A 20,420-nucleotide genomic window follows, 5' to 3' on the forward strand; every position below is an offset into this window, starting at 1 on the left:
GACCTCAGGGCCACATTCTCTAGCAAGGAGACAGGTTCAGTGCCAGAGGCTATGACAGCCTATCCCTCTATAGGAGTTCCAGGGCCAAGCGGGTGTGGAGCAGACAGGGCCACCCAGGCAGGGGTGGGGATATCCCATGAATATGCAGGGGATGAGCACTGCCAGCAGCCAGTGCTTGTGGGCTGACAGCTCCCCGAGGGCCCACTGATCAGGGGCCCCTTAGCAGAGAACACAATGGATTTTCTCAGACTAGTACCCCATTCCTCCCTGCCAACCACAGGCCTTGCAAAGGGGCCAGGGACTCACCAGCGAGGCAGCAGCTGCCCCTCCCCTGGGAATCACTCCAGCCTCTCACACATCCCACATTCCTTCAGGGATAAGTCCAGCTGGGCTGGCAGCTGGGACTCCAGGTCCTACATGGGCTGACAGAGGCAGCTCCATCACCCAGGACCATGCATCCTTCCTCCTCCCCTCATGCCACAAGCATAGGTGCTGGAGCTCGGGGTGCACCGCACCCCCTGGCTTGAAGTGGTTTCCATGGGTTTACAGTTTGGTTCAATAGCTCTCAGCACCCCCACTGTACAAATTGTTCCAGCGCCCCTGGCCACAAACCTCCTCTGAATGTCAGCACAGGGCACCTCTCAGCCTCCCCCAGGATAAAACCCCTGGGCCCCTCCATGCCCCAGCTCAGGGGAGGGGGCAGTCATCAAGCCTATGGGGGAAGGGAGAGACACCAACTCCCAGGCTGAGCATCAGGGAAGCGCAGTCTACACCCTGGAGCAGAACAAACCCGCAAGGAGCCCTCTGGCCTATCCCAGGAGCACAGGGGCAGCAGCAAGTCAGCAAGGGAGATGCTGCACTCCCCCCACTCGCAGTTCTGAGGGTTGCCAGCTGCCTAATAATCACACAAACCCAAACACCCTTGCCCCACCCCTGCCCCGAGGCCCCACGGCTGCCCCACCCCTTCTCCGAGGCCCTGCCCCCACTCACTCCATCCCCCCTCCCTCGCTCTCCCCCACCGTCACCAGGCTGGGACAGGGGGTTGGAGTGCAGGAGTGGGTGCGGGCTCTGGACTGAGGGGTTGGGCCGGGAGATTCAGAGTGTGGGAAGGGGCTCTGGGCTGAGCCTGGGGCAGAGGGTTGGGGTGCAGGAGGGGGTGTGGGCTCTGGGAGGGAGTTTGGGTGTAGGAGGGGGTTCAGGGCTGGGGCAGGGGGTTGAGATGCATGCAGGAGGGGGTGCAGGGTGTAGGCTCTAGCTGGGCAGTGCTTACCTTGGGCATCTGCTGGGAAGCAGATGGTATGTCCAGCTCCTAGGCTCAGGGGTGGCCAGGCGACTCTGTGCACTTCCCCCACCCCAAGTGCCGGCTCCACAGCTCCCATTGGCCACTGTTCCTGGCCAATGAGAGCTGCAGAGTCAGCACTCAGAGTGGGGGCAGCATGCAGAGACCCCCTGGATGCCCCTGTGCCTAGGAGCTGGACAGGCTCTTCACTCTGGGAGCAGCGCAGAGCCAGGGCAGGCAGGGAGCCTGCCTTAGCCCCGCTGTGCTGCCAGACTTTTAGCGGCCTAAAATCTCGCGGATTGGCTTCAATAGCCTCCAAGAGATCGAGGGTTGGCAACCCTAGCAGTCCTCGTTTCAGGGACGGGGGCTCTCAGTCTAGGGATCTAGCCCTTATCCCCTCCAAGGACAGGACCTCCCAGGTGGTGCTGAGAGTAGGATTCCAACCTGACCTTCTGGAGGGAGCAAGCAAGATCCTGACAGCTCACAGGTGGGGCCAGGAGCTGAGCACACTGGACAAGCCCCACTTCACCTTGCACATCAGCAAGCATGGTGGGATGGGGTGGGGTGGGCCAATACGGATACCAGAGAGGCATGAGCCAGAGAACTGCAGAGAGCAGCAGATTTCTGACACCTAACTATGCAACAGCATGCCATGCTCCAGGCAGACATCCCAACCACAGACACAGAGGCCAGCCTCGAGGCAGCAGGGGCGCAGAGATCCCCTACTCTGGATCATTTCTCTGCCCCGTCCAGTCCTGTGTCCGGCATGTGGGGACTTGGGGAACCATGAACCACTCAACAAAGTCTGTGTCCCATCCCCTCCCCCACATACACCCCACCCTCCAGACCCAGTACAATTCAGCATGGTGACGGCTCAGATCTGCCTGGGCAGCCTGCCAACGAATCTGTGCTGGGAGGAGACACCAGGTATCGGACTACAGGGCACAGGCTGGTTTGAGGGGTGGAGCTGGGACCAGCCTGAATTCACCCTCCCAGCTGCCTATGTGGGCCAAATGCCCCCATCTTCCCTCCCCCAGCTTCTCTGGGGCCACGCATTGTTTCCAGCAAACCCAGTGATGGTGCCACGAGTGGGCCCAGCCCCCAGACCTTGCCTCACGTACCCCCACCCTCCCCACCCCCTTGGAGAACTCAGACAGCACCAACCTTGGTTTCTTTTTTGTGCCGAAACTGGTGCTGGAGCTAGGAGCAGAGCGAGGAGCAGGATCCACCCTCTCATCATGGGAGCCTGCAAGACATAACAAGTGGGAGGAGCGGATGCCCACCAGGGAACAGGAAAACCAATGGGGGGCTCATGTCTCAGCAAAGCAATGGGATGGGGGCAGAGACACAGCTGAGTTTCACGGAAAAAGCCCACCGGACCCTCCCAGGCACCTCACCCCACAGCAGGGGTTGCCACATTAGGCCAGTGGCCTGTCTCCGATCAGTGGCCAGATACAAGAAACCCCCTAGCGGACACTTATGAAAACCTCCCCCAAGGGAAGTGGCTACTAACCCCAGGTGGTTGGTTCAGGGCCCGAAGCAGGCATTTTTATGCTGAGTAACCGTGGACACTCTTATTATCTATATAAAGGTCTAATCTGGGTTTGAATTGTGCTGAGTTCTGGGCCACAACGACCCCTCCTGGCAGCAGGTTCTCCAGATTCACTGGGTTGAAAAGTGTTTCCTCTGGTAAGTTCTAAATGAGCTGGCGTTCAGTTTCCCTTGGCCGGCCCCATGTTCTTGTGCCAGGAGGCAGGGTGTATAGGCGACCCAATCTGCCATCTCTAAACCAGTCACTATTTTGCATACGTCTAGAGCAGTGTTTTTCCAACCCATGGGGGCAGGAGCGTCACACAGCGCTGCCAATTTTATTACATTCTGAAGCTCCCCCATGCCTGGCACATCCAGACCCTTCATGGTCAAGTTTTCTCTGGCAGCCTCTGACCACATGCACACACTGAGGCAGCTCAGCATTGCTACCTTTGATACTCTGACTTCTGTAGCCAATGTAAGTGATGGAAGGGGATCACCAACAGTTGTTATTTCGGGTATGGGGTCACCACCTCAGAAGGCTGCGAAACACCAGGGGAGAGCGTCCCTGTTCTCTGAAATACAATGTCCCCATCATGTCACCTCTCCGTGGGCAGCCTCTCCCCATTGCTGGATCCTTTCTGAGGTTGCCAGAACCGAAAACACATTCCAGCTGACATGTTAGTACTCATTTACACGGAGGCATCCTAGTCCTTGCAGCATTATTATTATTCAATATTGTCTCCTAGCCCACTCCTTATGCACCTTGCCATTCGGTTTGCTTTTTCTGATAGTCAGATATCTCAGAGCTGTCCACAGTGCCGTACATGACTTTTCCCTGAGCTGTCACAGTTCATTTAGAACCCAGCAACAGGTGTGATTCATTCAAATGATTCCCTCCAGTGTGCATTAATTTACTCAAGCTGAAGGGCAACAAATTTAACTGCTAAAAAAAGACACTGTTAATCTGTGGGACTTGCTGATGCAGGATATTACAGAGGAAAGTAGTTTAGGAAGATTCCACTAAGGGTTAGACATTTATCCGAAGAAGAACAGCATCTGCAGTGACACCAGCTGAGACAAAGACTACCCCAAGGGCCATTGATCCTGATGCTTCAGGAAATAGAGTTATCACCAGCTTGAGTAGGTGAGTGAAGAAATCTCTACCCCAGGATAATGCTGTGCACTTATGCATAGGCCTGGGTGTGGGAGGGACAATTTCTTTTCCATCAAAAGCACCATCCCCCATTGGCCTCTAGAGAAGAGCAGGTAATGGTCTAGATAGACCCTCCATCCCTCCTGCAGACAGACACCAGACATGACAGGCTGTTGGGCCCAGTCCAGTATAACATTCCCCATACTGCTCTGGCACCATAGGAAAGAGCTAGACTACCACAGAATTGGCTTGTTTTTATGTCCTTTTCACTTATTTCTCTCTGTTTGAGCTCTTCCATGTCCCAGCCCGGACCCCAGCAACCCGGCAACAGAGCAGAGGGATTGGCAGCAGCGCAGAGACTGGGGGACTCACGGAGGGGCGAGAAAGGATGACACCTGGCACCAAGGGCTCCCTGGAACTTTGGTGGCAGTTTGTAAGAGCTCCCATTTCCCCGAGCACTGCACCCCAAGATGGAGAATAGAGAGAGGCTGCAGTAACCATCATTAAAGGCAGAGGGTAACTGCAAGCTAAACCCATCCCCCACCATGTACCAATCCTCTCCCCTACCCCACCTCGGGCTTCAGGCATCCACTAATGCCCATAAAGGGGATACTGAGGCTTGCTTTGCACACAGCATTGCACTGGTTTGACTAATGTGGGATGTTGCACTGGTTTAGATAAACTGTGCAGCCCCATGTGGACACACTCCCACTGGAGTGGTCCGCTATTAACTGATGTGAGCCAGATTTAAACACAGACAGATTGAAAGCCACATCCAAAGCTTCCCCAGTTTAAATCGCCCCACGGCTGGTGAAACGGGTAGGAGTTCAGCCTGAGGACGAGCCCGCGGAAGGCAGCAAGAGCCCAGCCCATTTGGGGAGGAAACTCTCCCCCGCACTTAGCTTCTCTCATTTGCCTTGAGTTCAGAGCTGGCGAACGGCCTGACTGACAGCCTGGCTGATACTTGGGCCTCACACTGCACTTTTCCACTGCTAGCTCTCAAAGGGGAGGGTCAGCAGCGTTCTTATCTCCGTTGTGCAGAGGGGAAGGACACACAGCGAGTCAGCGTCAGTGCTGGGAATGGAACCCAGGTCTTCCCACTGCCCCGTCCTCTACCCATGGGACTGTGTTGCCTCCCCGCAGAGCAGCCAGCAGCAGTGCAAGCTTTACCCAGCACTCCCTTCCCCCTGCCCCCACCCCCCCCCGAGCCAGTGGGCCTTAGCCATGTCATACAGGGATCTGCTCGAGGGGGCAGAGGGGCGTTTGTTCTCTGCATCGCAGCCCTGGGCTCTGGGATCCTTCCCTCTAGAGCAGCTGGGGCTGTTCTGCACAGAGCTGTAAAAGGGAGATGCCTTGGCAGGGCCCAGGGAATGAGTCAGATGGACCTGGGCTGCGTTATTGCATGTTGCAGTGATTTGGTGAGGAGCCTGGAGTGCCCACATGTGGTGCCATCCAGAACAGGGAGGACAGGTATTGGTAGAGCCAGCCGAAGAGGAGGGGAAACTCCTCTCAGACCAGGGGGCTCCCTTCCAACATGGGCTGAACACCTGCCTGGAATCCAGGCCCATCAAAACTCTGCAGCTGGCAGAGGCTCACATGAATTAACGATGGGGGGCACTGCTTCTCTTGCCCCCACAGCCGATGAACACCAGATCGTACCCCAAGGTCCACAGCTGGGGCAGAAGAGCTGTCAGTGCTGCAGGCCAGGAGTGATGGGAACTTCTCTACAAATCTGCACTGGCAGAAGCCTGGGAATTGAGGGCTCTCATGCAATGCGAATGGGGCTCTTGCTCCTCCCTCTAACATGTAGCTGGAGTAGTGCAGCCCTGAGACAGCTAAGGAGGGTCATTGCACCCTCAGCAATGCAGAGTCCAGCTTTCCAATGGGGACAGAGGCATAGCCAGGGCTGAGGGCCCACACATGCTAGCCATCACTTTCCACCTCTTGCTTCAGCTGCACAGGAGCCCCACACCCCTTCTGCTCCTAGGCAAAACCAAGCAGGCGCGTTCCCCCATGAGCAGCTCCAAGTAGGGTCTAGAGACTAACAAAGTAGATCAAACCAGAGACACCTGAAAGTAAGAGCTTCTGGGGCACCGACAAACCCTGCCCAGCACAGCCAGGCCAGATCTGATGCCCCCTCCTCACTGAGCTGAGACAATCCCAATGAATCCAAACAGGAGAGAGTCCAGGCTCACTTACACATCTGTGATCTGTCTCCCCAGGATTCCCACTGACACCAACAGGAGCTGGCGGGTGGAGGGGGGAGGAATGCAGGAGAAGAGGGCAGAGAAAGTGAGGGGCAAAGGACAGGAGGCAGGGGTAGAGGCACAGGTCCTCTGTTGGAGCTTTTAATCAGCAAAGCCAGCACCCCTGATTCCAGCCCCAATGAGGAGGGGCCACCTCTCCAGCATGGCACAACTCTGTCCGCCTGGGAAGGAGAGAAGCCAAGTTTCAGCAGGACATGGGTGCCCCCGTGCCGGGGAGAGGGGAATGGGCAGGGCAGGCTCCCCCGGCAGAAGTGTCACTGCACACGCTCACTCCAAGGCAGAGAGCTAACCTCAGGCCTTCCTGCTTCCCAGCGGCAATTCCCAGCTCTCTCCAACCAGGCTGTGTACACCCAGGAGTGCAAGTGTGCAGCTGTGAGTGTGCGACAGCATGAGCGTGCGCTGTTCTGACCCTCAGAGGGTGAGTGGATGGCTGTGGTTGCAATGCAAGTATGTGATTGTGCATAGTTGAGAGCGCAAGCACGCACAGCGGTGTGAGCGTGCAGTAGTGTGCACTGCTATGAGTGTGAATACTTGGGCGGGATCCCTTCGGATCTTACCTCTCCCGTTTCCTCCCTGTAACTGTTTGTTAACGGTTGCCTGGCTGACGTCCCTCTCCCCTCGCATGTTCCGGGCCCCCGTGAAAGTCAAGGCAAACCCAGAGCCTGAGAGAGATGCTCCAAGGAGCTCTGTAACCTGCCCTTTCCCCAAACCCCTGCCAGCTCCAGAGTGGAGAGTCAGCTCAGCTGTCCAGGATGCATTGCCCCTTCCTGTCTCCCCATCCCCATCTTTTGGCCCCTGTCCCTCACCAGTCCCAGGTAAGCAGTTCCCCTGACATACCCTGGGACAAGCTTTATACAGGGAGCTCCAACAGGATGGGGACCACAGCACCGGTGCACACTGGCTAAGCCTCCCACTCAGGGCAGCTCCCCCCCATCTCCCCACGGAACTGGTCTCCAGCCCGGGAGGCCCTGCCGGGGGGACTCTGTTCGGACCCAAGACCACCCTTCTGCTGGGTGCCTGCAAAGCCACGGTGCATCCAGAGAGCTCCCAGACCGCGCGGGGCGGGGAAACGGGCAGCAGGCTGCAGGGGCAGCGCGTGGGAGGGGAACTGGAGCGAAGGGGAAGCCGCAGCGGATGGAACGGACCGGACCAGGGGTTTCCCCTGGAAAGTTCCCAGCGCTGGTGAAGAGGGAAGCGTGTGTCCAGGGCGCTCTGGGGCTAGGGAGGCTCCTGCTGGGGCTGTTCCCCGCCCCGGAGAGGGGCAGAGGGGGACACGGGCAGGGGCGCACGAGAGACAAGCCCGGCTGCACAGAGAGGCCCTGGGATTCCCCGGGGGCGCCCAGCCACCTGGTTCCCATCGCAGCCCTGCAGCTGCTGCCCCTGCCCGGCCCCCGGGCCCGCCCGGGCTCCCCCAGGGAGCGGCGCGGCGTTACCTGCTGCCCGCCAGCATACTCCGCAAATCCCGGCTCTCACGCCCCTGGGAGCCGGGCTGGGACCCGGCGGGCGCTCGGCTCCGGCCCCTCAGCGAGATCGCCGCGCTCCTTCCCCGCCGCGCATCGGGGAGGAAGCTCCCGAGGCTCCCCGAGCAGTGGAGACGGAGGCTGGAGAGAGTCCCGGAGAAGCTGCTGCCGGGGGGGGCCGGTCCCTGCCTCCTTCCGGCTCCTGCCTCTCTCCTCCGTGGCCCCAGAGCCCCTCCACCAGTAAGCCGGGGCCCCAGCTTTTGGGCAAAGCGCTGCAGGCTGCACCCCCGGCCCAGCCCCTGCTCCCGCGGCAGCCAATGGCCACCCGGCCCTCCCAGGTGCAAGGGGCTGCTCCCCTGCTCGCGTGTCAGGGCGCTGGGAGTGGAGCTCAGCCGGCCACACCCGGGACGGGAGCTTCCAGCTCCAAGCGGGACACCGGGCCTTCCCTGCCCAGGAAAACGGGACATCCCCGGGGTGGCAGCAGCTCCAGCCTGTGCCTTTGAGGGACAGCGATGGCCTTTGATCTGGCAGAGCAACTGAGCCGGGGCGGTGAATGGGGCAGATGGTGGCCACTGGAGGCTGGGTCCTGGCCCACGCTGGTGGAGACCGAAGGGGCCCTAAGAAGCAAGGATGGGTCTCAGCTCAGATCCTTCTTTGGCCAGATCAGGAAAGCCAGCCCACAGCTCCTTGGGGGTGGGGGGCTGAGGAGACTGCACCCACCTCAGGACCCCAACAGGCAGGGCTGGCCCACATAGACTCAGCACCCCCCCACACACACCCCCGCCCCCGGAAAGGCTGGTTGACAAAACGAACATTTCCCAGAGAACTTTCCCTTGGCTGGAAATGTTTCCGATTCCTTAATGAAAAATCAGCACCCAGCTTTTGTAGTCAAACTGTCTAGGTTTTGTTAACACTTGGAGGGTTGGGTTTTTCACCACTCAGCATCACTCCCCAGAAAGGTTTTTGACAACTGAAAAAATGTAGGCATTTGGGTTCCGTTTTTGTTGAAAAACTGGAAAAATTCACTAGAAATTCGGGGGGGGGGGAATGATTTATTTTTGGTTCAAATTTCCCATGAAATATTGGCATTTGGGGCCAGCTTTAACTAGAGGGTCCCCCAGGTCAGGGCAAAGGTGCACTGGTCGTTTCCCCCCTACACACTAATCTGGACAGGGTGAGAATCATAGAACTGGAGAGGTCACCTAGTCCAGTCCTCTGCATTCATGGCAGGACTAAGTATTATCTAGACCATTCCTGACAGGTGTTTGTCTAACATGCCCTTAAAAATCCCCAACCTCCGTAGGCAATTTATTCCAGTGTTCAAGCAGTGCTGGCCCCTCCTCCCCATCCCAGAGCAAGGACCTAGGATAGTCAGTTGGGAGAGTTCTTTGGGCTTTCAAATCCCACTTCACCCCACAGTGCCGGGTTTGCAATGGTGCCAGTAGCTCCATGGAGCCAGGCCATGCTCAGAAGGGGCCCCGGCCTGCTCTGCTTGCACTGTGCCCTGAGATCCCGCCAGCCTGCTGGCTCCCCTGCACACACATAATTGGTCCTCTCAGGAGGGTTCCTCTCCACCCCCTGGCCCTATCTGCTGGCTTCTCGCTGCCCCCTGGCTGGACCCCAGTGCACCTCTGGCTCCGGGCAGTCTCTGCTTCCCAACACCTGTGGTGCCCCACCTGTCTCCCTAGAGCTGAACCGCCTGGAGACTGGTGTAGAAGCCTGGCCAGTCTTGGCCAGTTGGGGCAGGGGGACAATGTGGGGGGCTTGGCTGGGCCCCTCCAGGCAATCGGGTCTTGAGGGAGCCTGGCTGGGGCAGGCCCTGGCCTGGCTGATCACACCACTCCCAAGGGGCCGGAGTGATTCCCTACCCCGGGACCAGCCCTGGTTGCACCGCTGGCTCAGCCCAGCAGACACAGTCACCTCCCAGCAGGGGTGGTGAGTGTGGCCGGGAGGCAGGACATGGCGGGGTGGGTCTCTGGAGGGCCAGGTGTGTGTGTGTGTGTGTGCTGGGCTGTGAGGGGGCGGGGAAGATCTCTGTGTGTTGGGGCACTAAGGAGTGGGGGTTCTGTGGGGGAGGCTGTGGGCGGGGGGCCCTGGGCAGGGGTGATGAACAGGGTGCTGTGCAATTGTGACACAGTCCTTGGGGGGCCCTGAGCATAGCAGGTCTGGAGGGGCTCTGGCCATAGGAAATTGGGGCAGGGTTCCGGTGTTGGGTGGGAGGGCTGTGTGGCATGGCATGGTATGGCCCCACCCCTGCCATATAACCTCACGAAGGATAATCGGGTAGTTCTGTCTGTCCAGAGGAGCCAGCCCATTTGGCCACACAAACGGAGTCGACACTGGCCACATTTGAAACAAGAGACTGAGAAACCAGAGGCCACTGACTCCATCAGCTCTGTGCCCTGCCTGGAAGAAGCCAGTAGCTGATGTTCTTGAGGAATGTGTAACCTGCCCATTATGCGGCTGGCTCATTGTGTAATACTGTACATGATGTGTATGTGTGGGGAGGGGGGTCTTCCTGACCCTTGCTGTGAGCAGTTTATGTATTAGAGCATGAAGATTGATTCTCCTCTCATTTTAGTTACGAACCTTACGGATCGGTGTAGCATTATCCAGCTGCATTTTCAATCCAGGCACCGGGAAGTCGCTCAGCGAGACACAGCCAGCAACTTTTCTAAGCCAAATCCCAGCAAGAGAGACTGGATCCGTTCTGCTTCTGGTGTAAATCCCTGGCTCTCGTGAGCTAACCCAGCCTGGGGCCTCTTGGCCTAATGCTAAAATAAAATGTAATCAAGTTACCCCACCAGAACAATCCTGTCTCCCCTTCCCTCCCTTACCCAGTCAGAATAACAGTCCATCCAGACCAGGGTCTACTTCACTAGGTATTTCCACGGTGCTCCCACCCCTGCAGTACTTAAGCACTTCAGGGACTCACAACTAGGAGCGTCAAGTGTTCTGTAGCCCTGGTCATGGTAGATCAGACTGATTAGCCCATCTAGGCCAGTTTCCTGTCTCCAGCAAAAGCCAGTACCAGATGCTTCAGAGGAAGGTGCAAGAATCCATACAACGCCACTGTATGTACTATCCTTTCCTACAGGAAGACAGGACAGTGTGGTCAGCTAATGCTCTGAGTCAGGCAGGGGACTCAGAGCTGTCTGGGGAATGTGCATTATCTGCTTTTAAATCCAATTCACCGTGCACCCCTGGTGATTTTGCATTGGGTTGTCTGTCCATTACAGTTCCACATGAGCAGTCCTATAAGGAAAACGGCACCTTTCAAAACTATTGCTGTAGGGCATGATTCAACCTCAGTCCCTGCGATAAAGCAATGCTAGCTCTCCCCACCTTGGCTCTCTAGGGCAGCAGGCTCACTCCAGGCACTTTGCCCTTTGACTCCAGCACTCCCAGCTTCTGCCTGGTGAACTAAAGGGAAGCTCAGCTGGAAGAGAGGGGACTGACAGGCAGGTTTGAGGCAGGCTAACCAGCAGAGGGCGGTGGGGCCAACACCTCACTGCAGCATGAGGTGATCAGGTATCATCCTGCTCTCCTCACAAGCAGAGAATTACCAGTCATCTGCCTCTGGACCCCCAAGTCAGTTAGCACTCCGCCTCCCCACCCACCAGACACCACCTAACATGGAGAATTAGACCCCCCAGCCCCCACCAACTGGAGATCAGCACACGGCTCCATGCCCACACCGCTGGGCTGCCATTCATTATGTAGAAGCACCTAGAGGCTCCGGCCAAGACTAGAAGCCCATTATGCTACAAGGAACCTTGAGGAGAGGCCATTCCCTGCCCCCAGGGGCTCTGTGTCCAGTTCATGAGAAGGCTAGAAAGACCCCACTTGGTTTCAAAGCAATTCCCAGGGTCCCTTTTAAAGCACCTCTGCCTGGGGAGTTTCCACAAAGGTGATTAAAGGGCCCAGGACCCCACTAGACAGGACAGGCTACTTCGATCACTCCAGCAGCACGGAAGGTTAATTCTCCATTGAACTTTCATTGTACCATTTGACCAACACCTGACTGCTCCCATTCCGCGGGCACCAGTGTACTGCATGGCTAAAAGCCCTCTCCTGAGCCTGGCATGCTCCAGAGGGCAGTCTGGACAGGGCTGAACCAGGCTGCAAGGGGGAATGGAGCCACACAAGGCCTGGACTGGGTAAGTCCCATCCTCCTGATCTGGTCCTAGCCATGACTTTGCGAGCCTGGTAAAGTTCAGCAGGAGCTAGAGACATCAGCCGTCCTGGGCTGCGTGGCATTGGCCCAAGTGGCTTTGCTGTTCCCATCCCGTCAAGGGAGTCTGGGGAGTTCCGGGAGCCTCGGCTGCAGCCCCGCTCACATGCTCAGATCGGTTCAGCCACCAGAGAGAGTCACCAGAGAAATGTCTTCAACAAACAAACAGCCGGCGGGACGGCTCCAGCATTTAATTAGATTATCCAGAACGACCACCGGAAAGAAAACAAACAGGAGATGCTGGGGCTCCCAGGCTGCTCAGTTCCCAGCAGTGTGTACACTGGCCAGGAAGCCAGGGGCCTCTCTTCCCCACATCCCTCAACACTGGGACAAAGGGTCACGCACCTAATCAAAGGAACAACTTCTTATGTAACTTGAAGTTAACCCATGGAACTCACTGCTGCAGGATATTACAGAACACCACAGAGTACATTTCAAAACAGAATTAAACACTATCAGAGACAGGCTGCCCTTGGTTCTGTATGGCAGGATGGAGAAAGCTAGACTAGATGGTTCCCACGTGGCGACTCCTATGGAGAATGGTGCTGGGTTACTCTGCAACCAGCCCTAGACATGCGAGTCCTGGAATCTTAGCTTTCGGAAAGGCCAGGTGCAGAGGGAGACCAATGATCAAGATTAGTCCATGATGAGGGGCATCGTGGAGCTGTTATGGGGAACATCACTGACCTTGGGACCCCAGAGGGCATGCTCAATTTTCCAGGCTGTTGAGCTTGTGTTAAGTCTCATAGGGAGCCAAACTGAGAGGAGATGGGCTATGAAATTCCCTACTGGGCTGGACTCATGATCCAGCGAGCAGGTATCCCGCCTCCTACAGTGCCAGCACTGTCTGCTCCAGAAATAGTGCAAAAACCCTACAGCAGGCAGCTCTGGGATACCCTGCCCACAGGCAGTTAGTGGCTGGGCTGTGCCCTGGGGCAGGAGGGCTTGGATCTCTTCTCTAGCATAATTGGGAACACTCTCATCACCTGACAAACATCAGCTCCTTTTGGGGATCCTCTGCCCTTCCCACCCCAAAGGGTATCCCTCTAGTCAATCCCCCTCCCCTCACAGTGCGTTTAAGGGCACCCCCAAATGCTGCGTCATGTTTCCAATCCTGTTACCACCCCATGGCTTCTCTCTGGCTTAGCTGCTTGTCTCCTCTATCGTGGGTCCCCCCCCAGCAGGGCAAGAACCCAGTGGCTTCTCCCCACACTACAGCAGCTCAGGGCAGGCTGCACCTCAGAAACAGCTGCATTGGTGCCACACCTTCCCAGCAGGTACCAAGCCATCTCCCTCCTCCTCCTCCTCCTCCTCCAGGCCTTTGGTATACCTGTGTCCTTGCCTCCTCTCTTGGAGACACAGATCCTGCAGGCTCAGGAACTCCCCCTTCCACTCCTTCAAGAGTGATAAGCAGGTCCACGTGCATCTTCCAGCAGGGGGTGGAGGCCCATTACCCAGAGTAGCACCATGGAACCCCACAGCCAATGCACCTTCAAAGCTGTGTCAATGGATCAGTGCTACGCACTTGGGGCCTTCTGCCCTCGCAGAGATGCAGCCTGCCCCGGGCTCCTGAAGCACTTTTCCAGACACAGTTTCAAAGGCCGGGGAGGGGCTGCCAGCTCCCTCTTAAAGGCACAGCACCAAGAGCATCCCATGCCACCTCATTAGCACTTCTTTGCATATAGACCTGTGTTCAGTCCCCTCCCCTAAACGGTCAGTAGCTCCAGGGCTGGTGGCCTTTAGCTTCCCTTGTTGACTAAGCTCTGGGTGGGCCTGGCTCTGGGTGTTGAGGTGGCTAACTGCACATACACACACACTGCACCATGCTCTGTAATCAGGGTGATCCCTGTGCCCTCCTCCCATCTGCCATCCAAATGGGAGCAGCCTCCTTCTCAGCAGCCTGTCCAATGAAGGCAGGAGAGCCTGTCCCAATTAGAAGGGGGGCTTCATTAAACAAGGAGCAGAGGCAGCTGCCAAGAGCTCTGTAGCTGGCCCCAGGCCCAGAGCAGCAGTGGTAGATTCTTTGAGAGGGGGATTGCCTAGATGCGATGGCTGAAACAGCTCAGAATTTGACACCCCCCCCCCATCGCTGATGTCCATGGGGCAGCCACAGTAAAGGGTTCAGTGCCTGGCAGCAGTGCGCATCTCCACAGCATGGCGTTTACTCGTGTCCTCACGGCCCTGCTTGTAGACACAGATCCTCCAGGCTCAGGAGAAGCACTTCCCCCCACCGCGACGCCACAATTCCAGTGGTATTGGAAGGTGTGTGCCAAGAGATGGGCCTCATGCTCTTCTCAGAAGCTGCCAGGAGCCAAGGGCATCCCAGCTCCCCGTGGAAGGGAGTCCTGGCTGAGGGCCTGCTGCTGTGAAAGCGCTGCTCCTGGCTGCTCTGAGAGTCACCCTGGGCTCTGCCAGCCACCATGGGCTCCAAGAAACCAGCTGGCATGGCAAGGCTTGGCCAGGTGCCCACGCACAGCAGGGGCTTCGTAGAGAGGGAAGAGGCCTCGCAGCATCTGGATGGCATCCCTGCAGAGCGCAGCACAAGCCACACAGCCTACAAGAGAAGGGGCACGGGCCTGCACAGGTGCTGCACCACGACTGACTCAGACCCCATGCAGAGTGGACGGAGGCCCCCAGCCCAGGCCACATCTTCCAGAGCAGCCCCAGCAGCCCTCTGTGCCAGTGGCATCCCAGTTTCAGTGTGGGAGCAGCCCAGCAGCCCTTCTAGGCCAGTGTCCTGCAGTGCTAGGACAGACTGGGGAGCCATCTCCGCTAGCAGCAGTGGCTGGCGACAGAAAGTCAGAAGGGGGATAGCAGTGGCTCTGAGCTGTGAGGATCCCAGGGCAAACCCCAGAGAGCTGAGTGCCCCCGCCCCATCAGGGCCACAGGAGATGGGGGGCTGCAGCAGGCAGCCCGTGCTGCTTTCCTAGTCACCAGATCAGATGCTTCATGACCCCCACCACAGCGGTGCCAGGAAAGGAATCCTGCATGTGGCCTCCAGGCCCAATGGCTCCCTTCTGCAGAGGGAGAGCACCAGGTGTGAATGACTCACCACGCTCCTCCTTCCCCTGCCCCCTCCCATGCCTAGCGTTCCTCCAACTGCCAAAGCCACGAAGGGAAAGGTATGCATCGTCATCAACCTGCCCCATCTCTCCCCTTAACCCCCCCCCATCCTGCCTCCTGCCAGGCATGTCAGTCGAGGCGCAGTCGCTCTGGGGCCCGGATACGTCACCGGGAGAGGAACTCGAGGAATCTGCCTGCAGGCAGCTTGCACGTCTCCCTGCTCCACAGGCACTCAGCAATGGGCCCGTGGAGTGAGAGCCACACACTCGGAACAGGGCGACTACTGGGCAGGTGGTGCTGGCATCAGACCCTCCCTTCATCAGCCTTTGGAGCTCCCTTGGGTTGGGTTAGGTCAGCCCTCACCCCCCCATTCTAGCCCTGGGACCCCACACAGCTCTGCCAGTGCCCCTCTGTTCACACCCCCAGAACCCCCCCCCCCAGCTATTCTAGCCCTGGGACCCCAGACAGCTCTGCCAGTGCCCCTCTGTTCACACCCCCAGAACCCCCCCCCCAGCTATTCTAGCCCTGGGACCCCACACAGCTCTACCAGTGCCCCTCTGTTCACACCCCCAGAGCCCTCCCCCCAGCTATTCTAGCTCTGGGACTCCTCACAGCTCTGCCAGTGCCCTTCCATTCACACCCACAGTCGTCCCCCACACAGCTCTGCCAGTGCCCCTCTGTTCATACCCGCCGGGCTCCAGTCTTCGTTCCCCACAACTGAGCTGGGAAAGGCCTCAGGGGCAGGCGGGACAGCCATGCAGAGCTCCCAGAGACACACAGCTAGCGCACTCACTGCACCATCTATTATCCAGAGAACGCCCTTTACAAAGCAGGGGCTCCTGTCTGGCTCAGCTGCTACCCATAGCCCTCATGAAGAGCCAGGGGTAAGCCTTGGCTGCAGGACCCTCACACAGAGAGCCGGGGGGCTAAGGCGTTCCATGCAGCTGGCTGAGATCGGGGAGGGAGAGGGGGCTGTGACTCATGCTCAGTGTAGTCAGAAAAGGGCCCTTCTCTGTCAGTCTGCATCCACCTGCTCACTTCACCAACCCCAGCAGCTTCCCTTCAACACCTTGTTTCCTTCTGTTCACCAGGTGGTTCCCCCTAGCAGTTCTTCTGTCTATGCTCCTGCGCAGGGGAACAGAGCAAACCCAGGACTGTGCCCGGTGGGCCACCACCAATGACTGGGGCCAGGCGGTCCCACATGGCAGCAGGGCTGCAGTCGCTGTCCTTCCCTCCATGCCTACAGTTAGCTCCTCCCCATTGCAATCCCTTGAGTCCCCCAGCCACCAGTGGACTAGCAGACAGAATCGAGCCATGCAGGTGCCTATGCCAGGGCAGCACCTGATATGCCCTGGGCACTGCAAATGTGGGGCTTGGCCTAAGGCCGTACACTCAGACCCTTGGTTACTGCAGTAGTGGGCGTGAGGTAAGGGGGGGATACTGGGCTGGCCACGCTCACTGAGTGGACTGGACTGGTTTCCATGCTGTGCCTGTGGGCCCAGGGCCTTGGGGAAGGGAGGTTTCAGACAGCATCTTGTAGGCCAGGGCTAAGGCTTCCTGGCTGGGAGTGGGCTCAGCTGAGCCACGTTCCACCCTCCAAGCAAGGCTGTGCAGGCTGCAGTTGCTCTGGGCTAAGCTGGGAACTATGCGGGAGCAGCTCGGGGCAGGGACACTAATTCTCTCACACAAGCAATGACAGGAAGGCGCTACACTGCCAGAGTGGGACACAGGGAGGAGGAGGGTGCACAGAATATGCCGGGTGGAAAGGGGCCCACAGCTCAGCTTACATTGGTGCCAGAAAGCTTTTGCAGTGGTAATTACTGCAGAGCGAGGAGCAAGGTGAGAAAATTAAAGGGAGCAGAGACACCACCTCCCTTTCTGTAGGGGCTGCTCACCTATTTGCACCCCTGCTTAGAATCCACAGGCCTCACCCTCCACCACCCCCAGCTCGTCTGGTTCCAACCTGCCCCAGTTTGCAGCGCAGCAGCAGGCAGGGACCCCTACCATATTCAGGCTGCTGATGGGATCGATCTCTCCCTCCTGCTGCAGAGAAGAGGGTAGGCAGCGGTGGCTCCACAGGACCAGTAAGGCTGGGGGTCCTGCCAACCCTGTTGTGAATTAGACACATTACCAGCTTTACCCACAGCTGCAAACAGGCTGTGCCTGTCAATTTCAGCTACTCCCCTTCTCTGTTAACAGTCTCCCCAGCCGGACAGGAGCCAAAGCTAAGTAGGAAAATCCAGCAGCAACCAAACAGGTACTAAAAAATAACTACCTACCAGTTACTTTCTGCCTGGCAGGTCTGCTGGCTTCCCACCTGTCTGTAACACAGTCATTAAAGTCTCAAGGATGGTCTGTGTATCTGCTCCACAGAACTGGTGGTAACGGGCCAGATTGTCAAATGTCTGCCCCCAATGTGCATGAGCAATTACCATAACTGCACATGCAGATCATGCCCTTGCACTTACAGCTGGTTAATTAGGCCCATTTGTACACACAGTTATCTTATTTGGGCACATTATTGCACACCTGGTTTTGGAAATCGGGCCTACAGCCCTAGTAATTGCATCTATAAATGGCCATTGAGACATAACTAGTTATAATTTCTGACACTGTGTGTGCAATGACATCAATCACATGTGTCCATCAGGCACATGCACACTGATAAGACAAATCAGGCGCAATTCCTGCACGTCTCTCCACCAGTGCTCTTGAAGGTCAGGGGACTGCTCCCTGCCCTGGGGACACTGGAGAGGACAGCACGGAAAAGGACAGAGGGAAAAGCTCCACTTTCCCCCACCTCTCCATAAGGGTAGAGGACTCCTGGTTGAAATGCCGGGAAGGATAATTCCAGGACAAACACGTCCCCACACTGCCCTTAGTGTGCTTGCAAATGCACAGAACAAAGCCTACGGGGTTAACTCCATGCAATTTCCCTAACACTGGCCTTTACAAACAGCACCAGAGGTCGTGTGCAGTCATGCCCAAGCTTTCCAGCACATTCTTCCTGCAGTAGCAGCAGCCAACCTTCCCACCCACTCACCCTTCAGAGAAAAGACCCTCCCCCTCCCACCAAGGATTGAGCAAAATCAGGCAAGAGGCCCACTTTTCTACAGGGAAGGTGGCTAGTGACCTACAGCGGAATGGTTCCCAGCGGGGAAGTGGAGCTTGCTTAGAGCTATAGTGGGGACAATAGCAGGACATGGGTTTGGTCTGGCCTCAGAAACAGGGTCCTTTGCTCCTTCCTCATATCCAGCCTGCAGCAAAACTTTGCCCTTATTTCAGACAGGCAGATAACAGTCAGCTCAGATCCCCTCACCCCCAAAGCATAGAGCTGACCACATTCCCACTACAGGTCACACAGGGCCCTGCCTCTCTCAGGAGACTAAACAACCCACCTAGAGAAGAGGAGCCATGAAGGAGAGTCCTTATGGCCTGTACCAGAGGGCTCCCTTGTGAGGAGGGGGGACTTTCTAAAGCGCACAGCACTGGCTGATCTCTGCCCTCACTGAACCCAGTCGAAGTTTTCCCTCTGCACCCAGAGCACAAGAGAGAGAGAGTGCCTGTCACACGTTTCTGCATCTCAGGCCTAGCTGTCCGTGGGGGAGAGGAGGGAGCCTCTTGGGGCTGGCTGGTGGGACTTGGAGGTGCAGACTGGCAGGATGCAAAGATGCTGGCCCTACAGCAACAAGCGGCAATAATGGCATCTGTGCAGTGAGAGGGAAGGGACAGCAGCAATGCTGGGCCCCGGCCTCCTGCTCGCCCCAGCCATGCCTGAGCTGAGCTGTGATCTTCACAGTGAGAACATCTGTCTCCAGGTGGGGGAGCGCAGTGGGTAGATTGGTCACCTTCCACCTCCACGGCCAGAGGGCTGTCCAGGCGAGGTGCCCTGTGTGTACAGCACCCAGAACAATGGCGGCCCAGGCCTAGGTGGGGGCAGTTGGGGCCAGGGCCAGGCTGGTGGAGATGAATCCTTGCCAGTGAATGTAACGGCATCCTTGGTCCTTGCCCTCCTACTGCTGGCTCAGAGGAGGGGAGGCAGGGCCACCTCAGGAGACACTGGCTTAGTGCGAGCTGAGCTGGTGAGTGGTATTAATACTTTGGGCTCTCACCTGCAGCCCAGAGTTCCCCTGTGCTCTTCATTTCCCTTTCCCTGGCCCTGGCCTGGGCACTAGCACTGCAAACACGCTTACTGTCCAGCCCCCAGGGCTCCTCTTTGCCTCACCACCATGGAGCTCTCCCCCAGACCCAGCCCCCAGCTGCCTGTAGTCCAGCCCCCCCCCCCCCGCTGCAACTTGGCACAGCCAGCAGCTGCACGCCAAGCCTGCGCCGGGCAGGAAGGCAGCTAGCCCCTTGCCAGGCAGCCGTCCCCCTCGGGGCTTGCATTGATTCCAGGAGACTCACCAAGGCTGGTATGAGGGAGGCCCAGAGCAGACAGTGACTCACGCCAGGCAGTGGAGATCATGTACGGACGCTGCGCCAGGGCAGCCCTCGGCTTGGGATCCCCACTGCTGGGCAAACGCAGACACAGCTGCCGAGCCCCAGGCGGGGAACGGCCTCGTTAACCCCCAGCAAGGCTCCAAGCCTTGCCAATGGCTGACACTGCGTATGGGAGGAACCAAGAGCAGCCACAGAAATAGCTCTGGGCTCCTCAGCACCTGAGAAACTATGGCCTGAATGGTACGGGCTGAATGGGAAACAAGCCCCTGGAAGCTCTGAGCCAGTGCCTAGCCCCATGCTGCAGCTCTGTTATGATACCCCGAGAGACCTTACTCAGCCCCCAGTGCCACGTGCTCTATTACCTTGAGATCCCTTCCCCCAGCTGGCCAGCTGCAGTGAGGGTAGACATCAGCTGTCACAGCTGTGGGGAGTGTGAGTACAGAGGGAGGTGCCTCCTTTCCCCTCCCATCACTAGGGTGCCCCTGATGGCAGTAATGCTGTGGGACAGAACAAAGCAGGGAGCCCCCATGGTGCTCTCCCTGCCTGCCCGCCCTTTAGGCTGTCCCCAACACACTGGGAGGCCGCACACCTGAGACAAAGGGGCCTGGAGCTGCCCTGCATGCCAGATTTGCAGGTGTGGGGGCAGTGGGACAGAGCCAGCGATCCAGGAACCCCAGCCCTAGCACAGGAGGCTCCTGGACTCCTTGAGCTCCTGGGTGGGGCAGCTCCAGCATTGCCTGGTAGAGGGCAGGGCATTTCCCAGCACTGCAGCTTCTCCAGAGCAAGGGATGGGCAGCCCCTGAACCTTATCTCATCTGCCTGTTCCAGAAGGATGGTGACAATAACGGGGAGGCTGTGGAGAAAAGGGGAAGTGTTTCAGTGCTCCGGCAGGGACATTAGAGACCCTGGGGCAGGTGGACAAATCCAACAGGGAGGCTATTCCCTGCTCTCTCTGATGCTCTGAAGCAGATGGTATTGGCTCCAGCAGGAG

The 20,420-nt window shown here is 57.7% G+C and overlaps 1 protein-coding gene across 4 annotated transcripts in view; it reads right to left on the reverse strand.

The window, feature by feature from the left end:
• Nucleotides 1-19,608, reverse strand: part of COL7A1 (collagen type VII alpha 1 chain) — a 119,775-nt gene extending 100,167 nt beyond the window's left edge. Inside the window, exons 1-3 of one of the 4 annotated variants that reach the window (XM_043551663.1) lie at nt 19,394-19,608; nt 10,282-10,466; nt 2,444-2,525 (exon numbers count right to left, since the gene is read on the reverse strand). In XM_043551663.1, coding sequence (XP_043407598.1) covers nt 2,444-2,525; nt 10,282-10,466; nt 19,394-19,454 — 328 coding nt within the window. In that variant the 5' untranslated portion in view covers nt 19,455-19,608. Of the gene's footprint in view, nt 1-2,443; nt 2,526-7,665; nt 7,935-10,281; nt 10,467-13,256; nt 13,471-19,393 lie in introns of those variants that run through there. The other 3 variants (XM_043551664.1, XM_043551665.1, XM_037904454.2) reach the window with 3 other exon arrangements.
• Between the last annotated feature and the right edge of the window lie 812 nt (nt 19,609-20,420).

This window comes from Chelonia mydas, chromosome 7 (assembly GCF_015237465.2).
Source record: "Chelonia mydas isolate rCheMyd1 chromosome 7, rCheMyd1.pri.v2, whole genome shotgun sequence".
Taxonomy (NCBI): Eukaryota; Metazoa; Chordata; order Testudines; family Cheloniidae; genus Chelonia; species Chelonia mydas.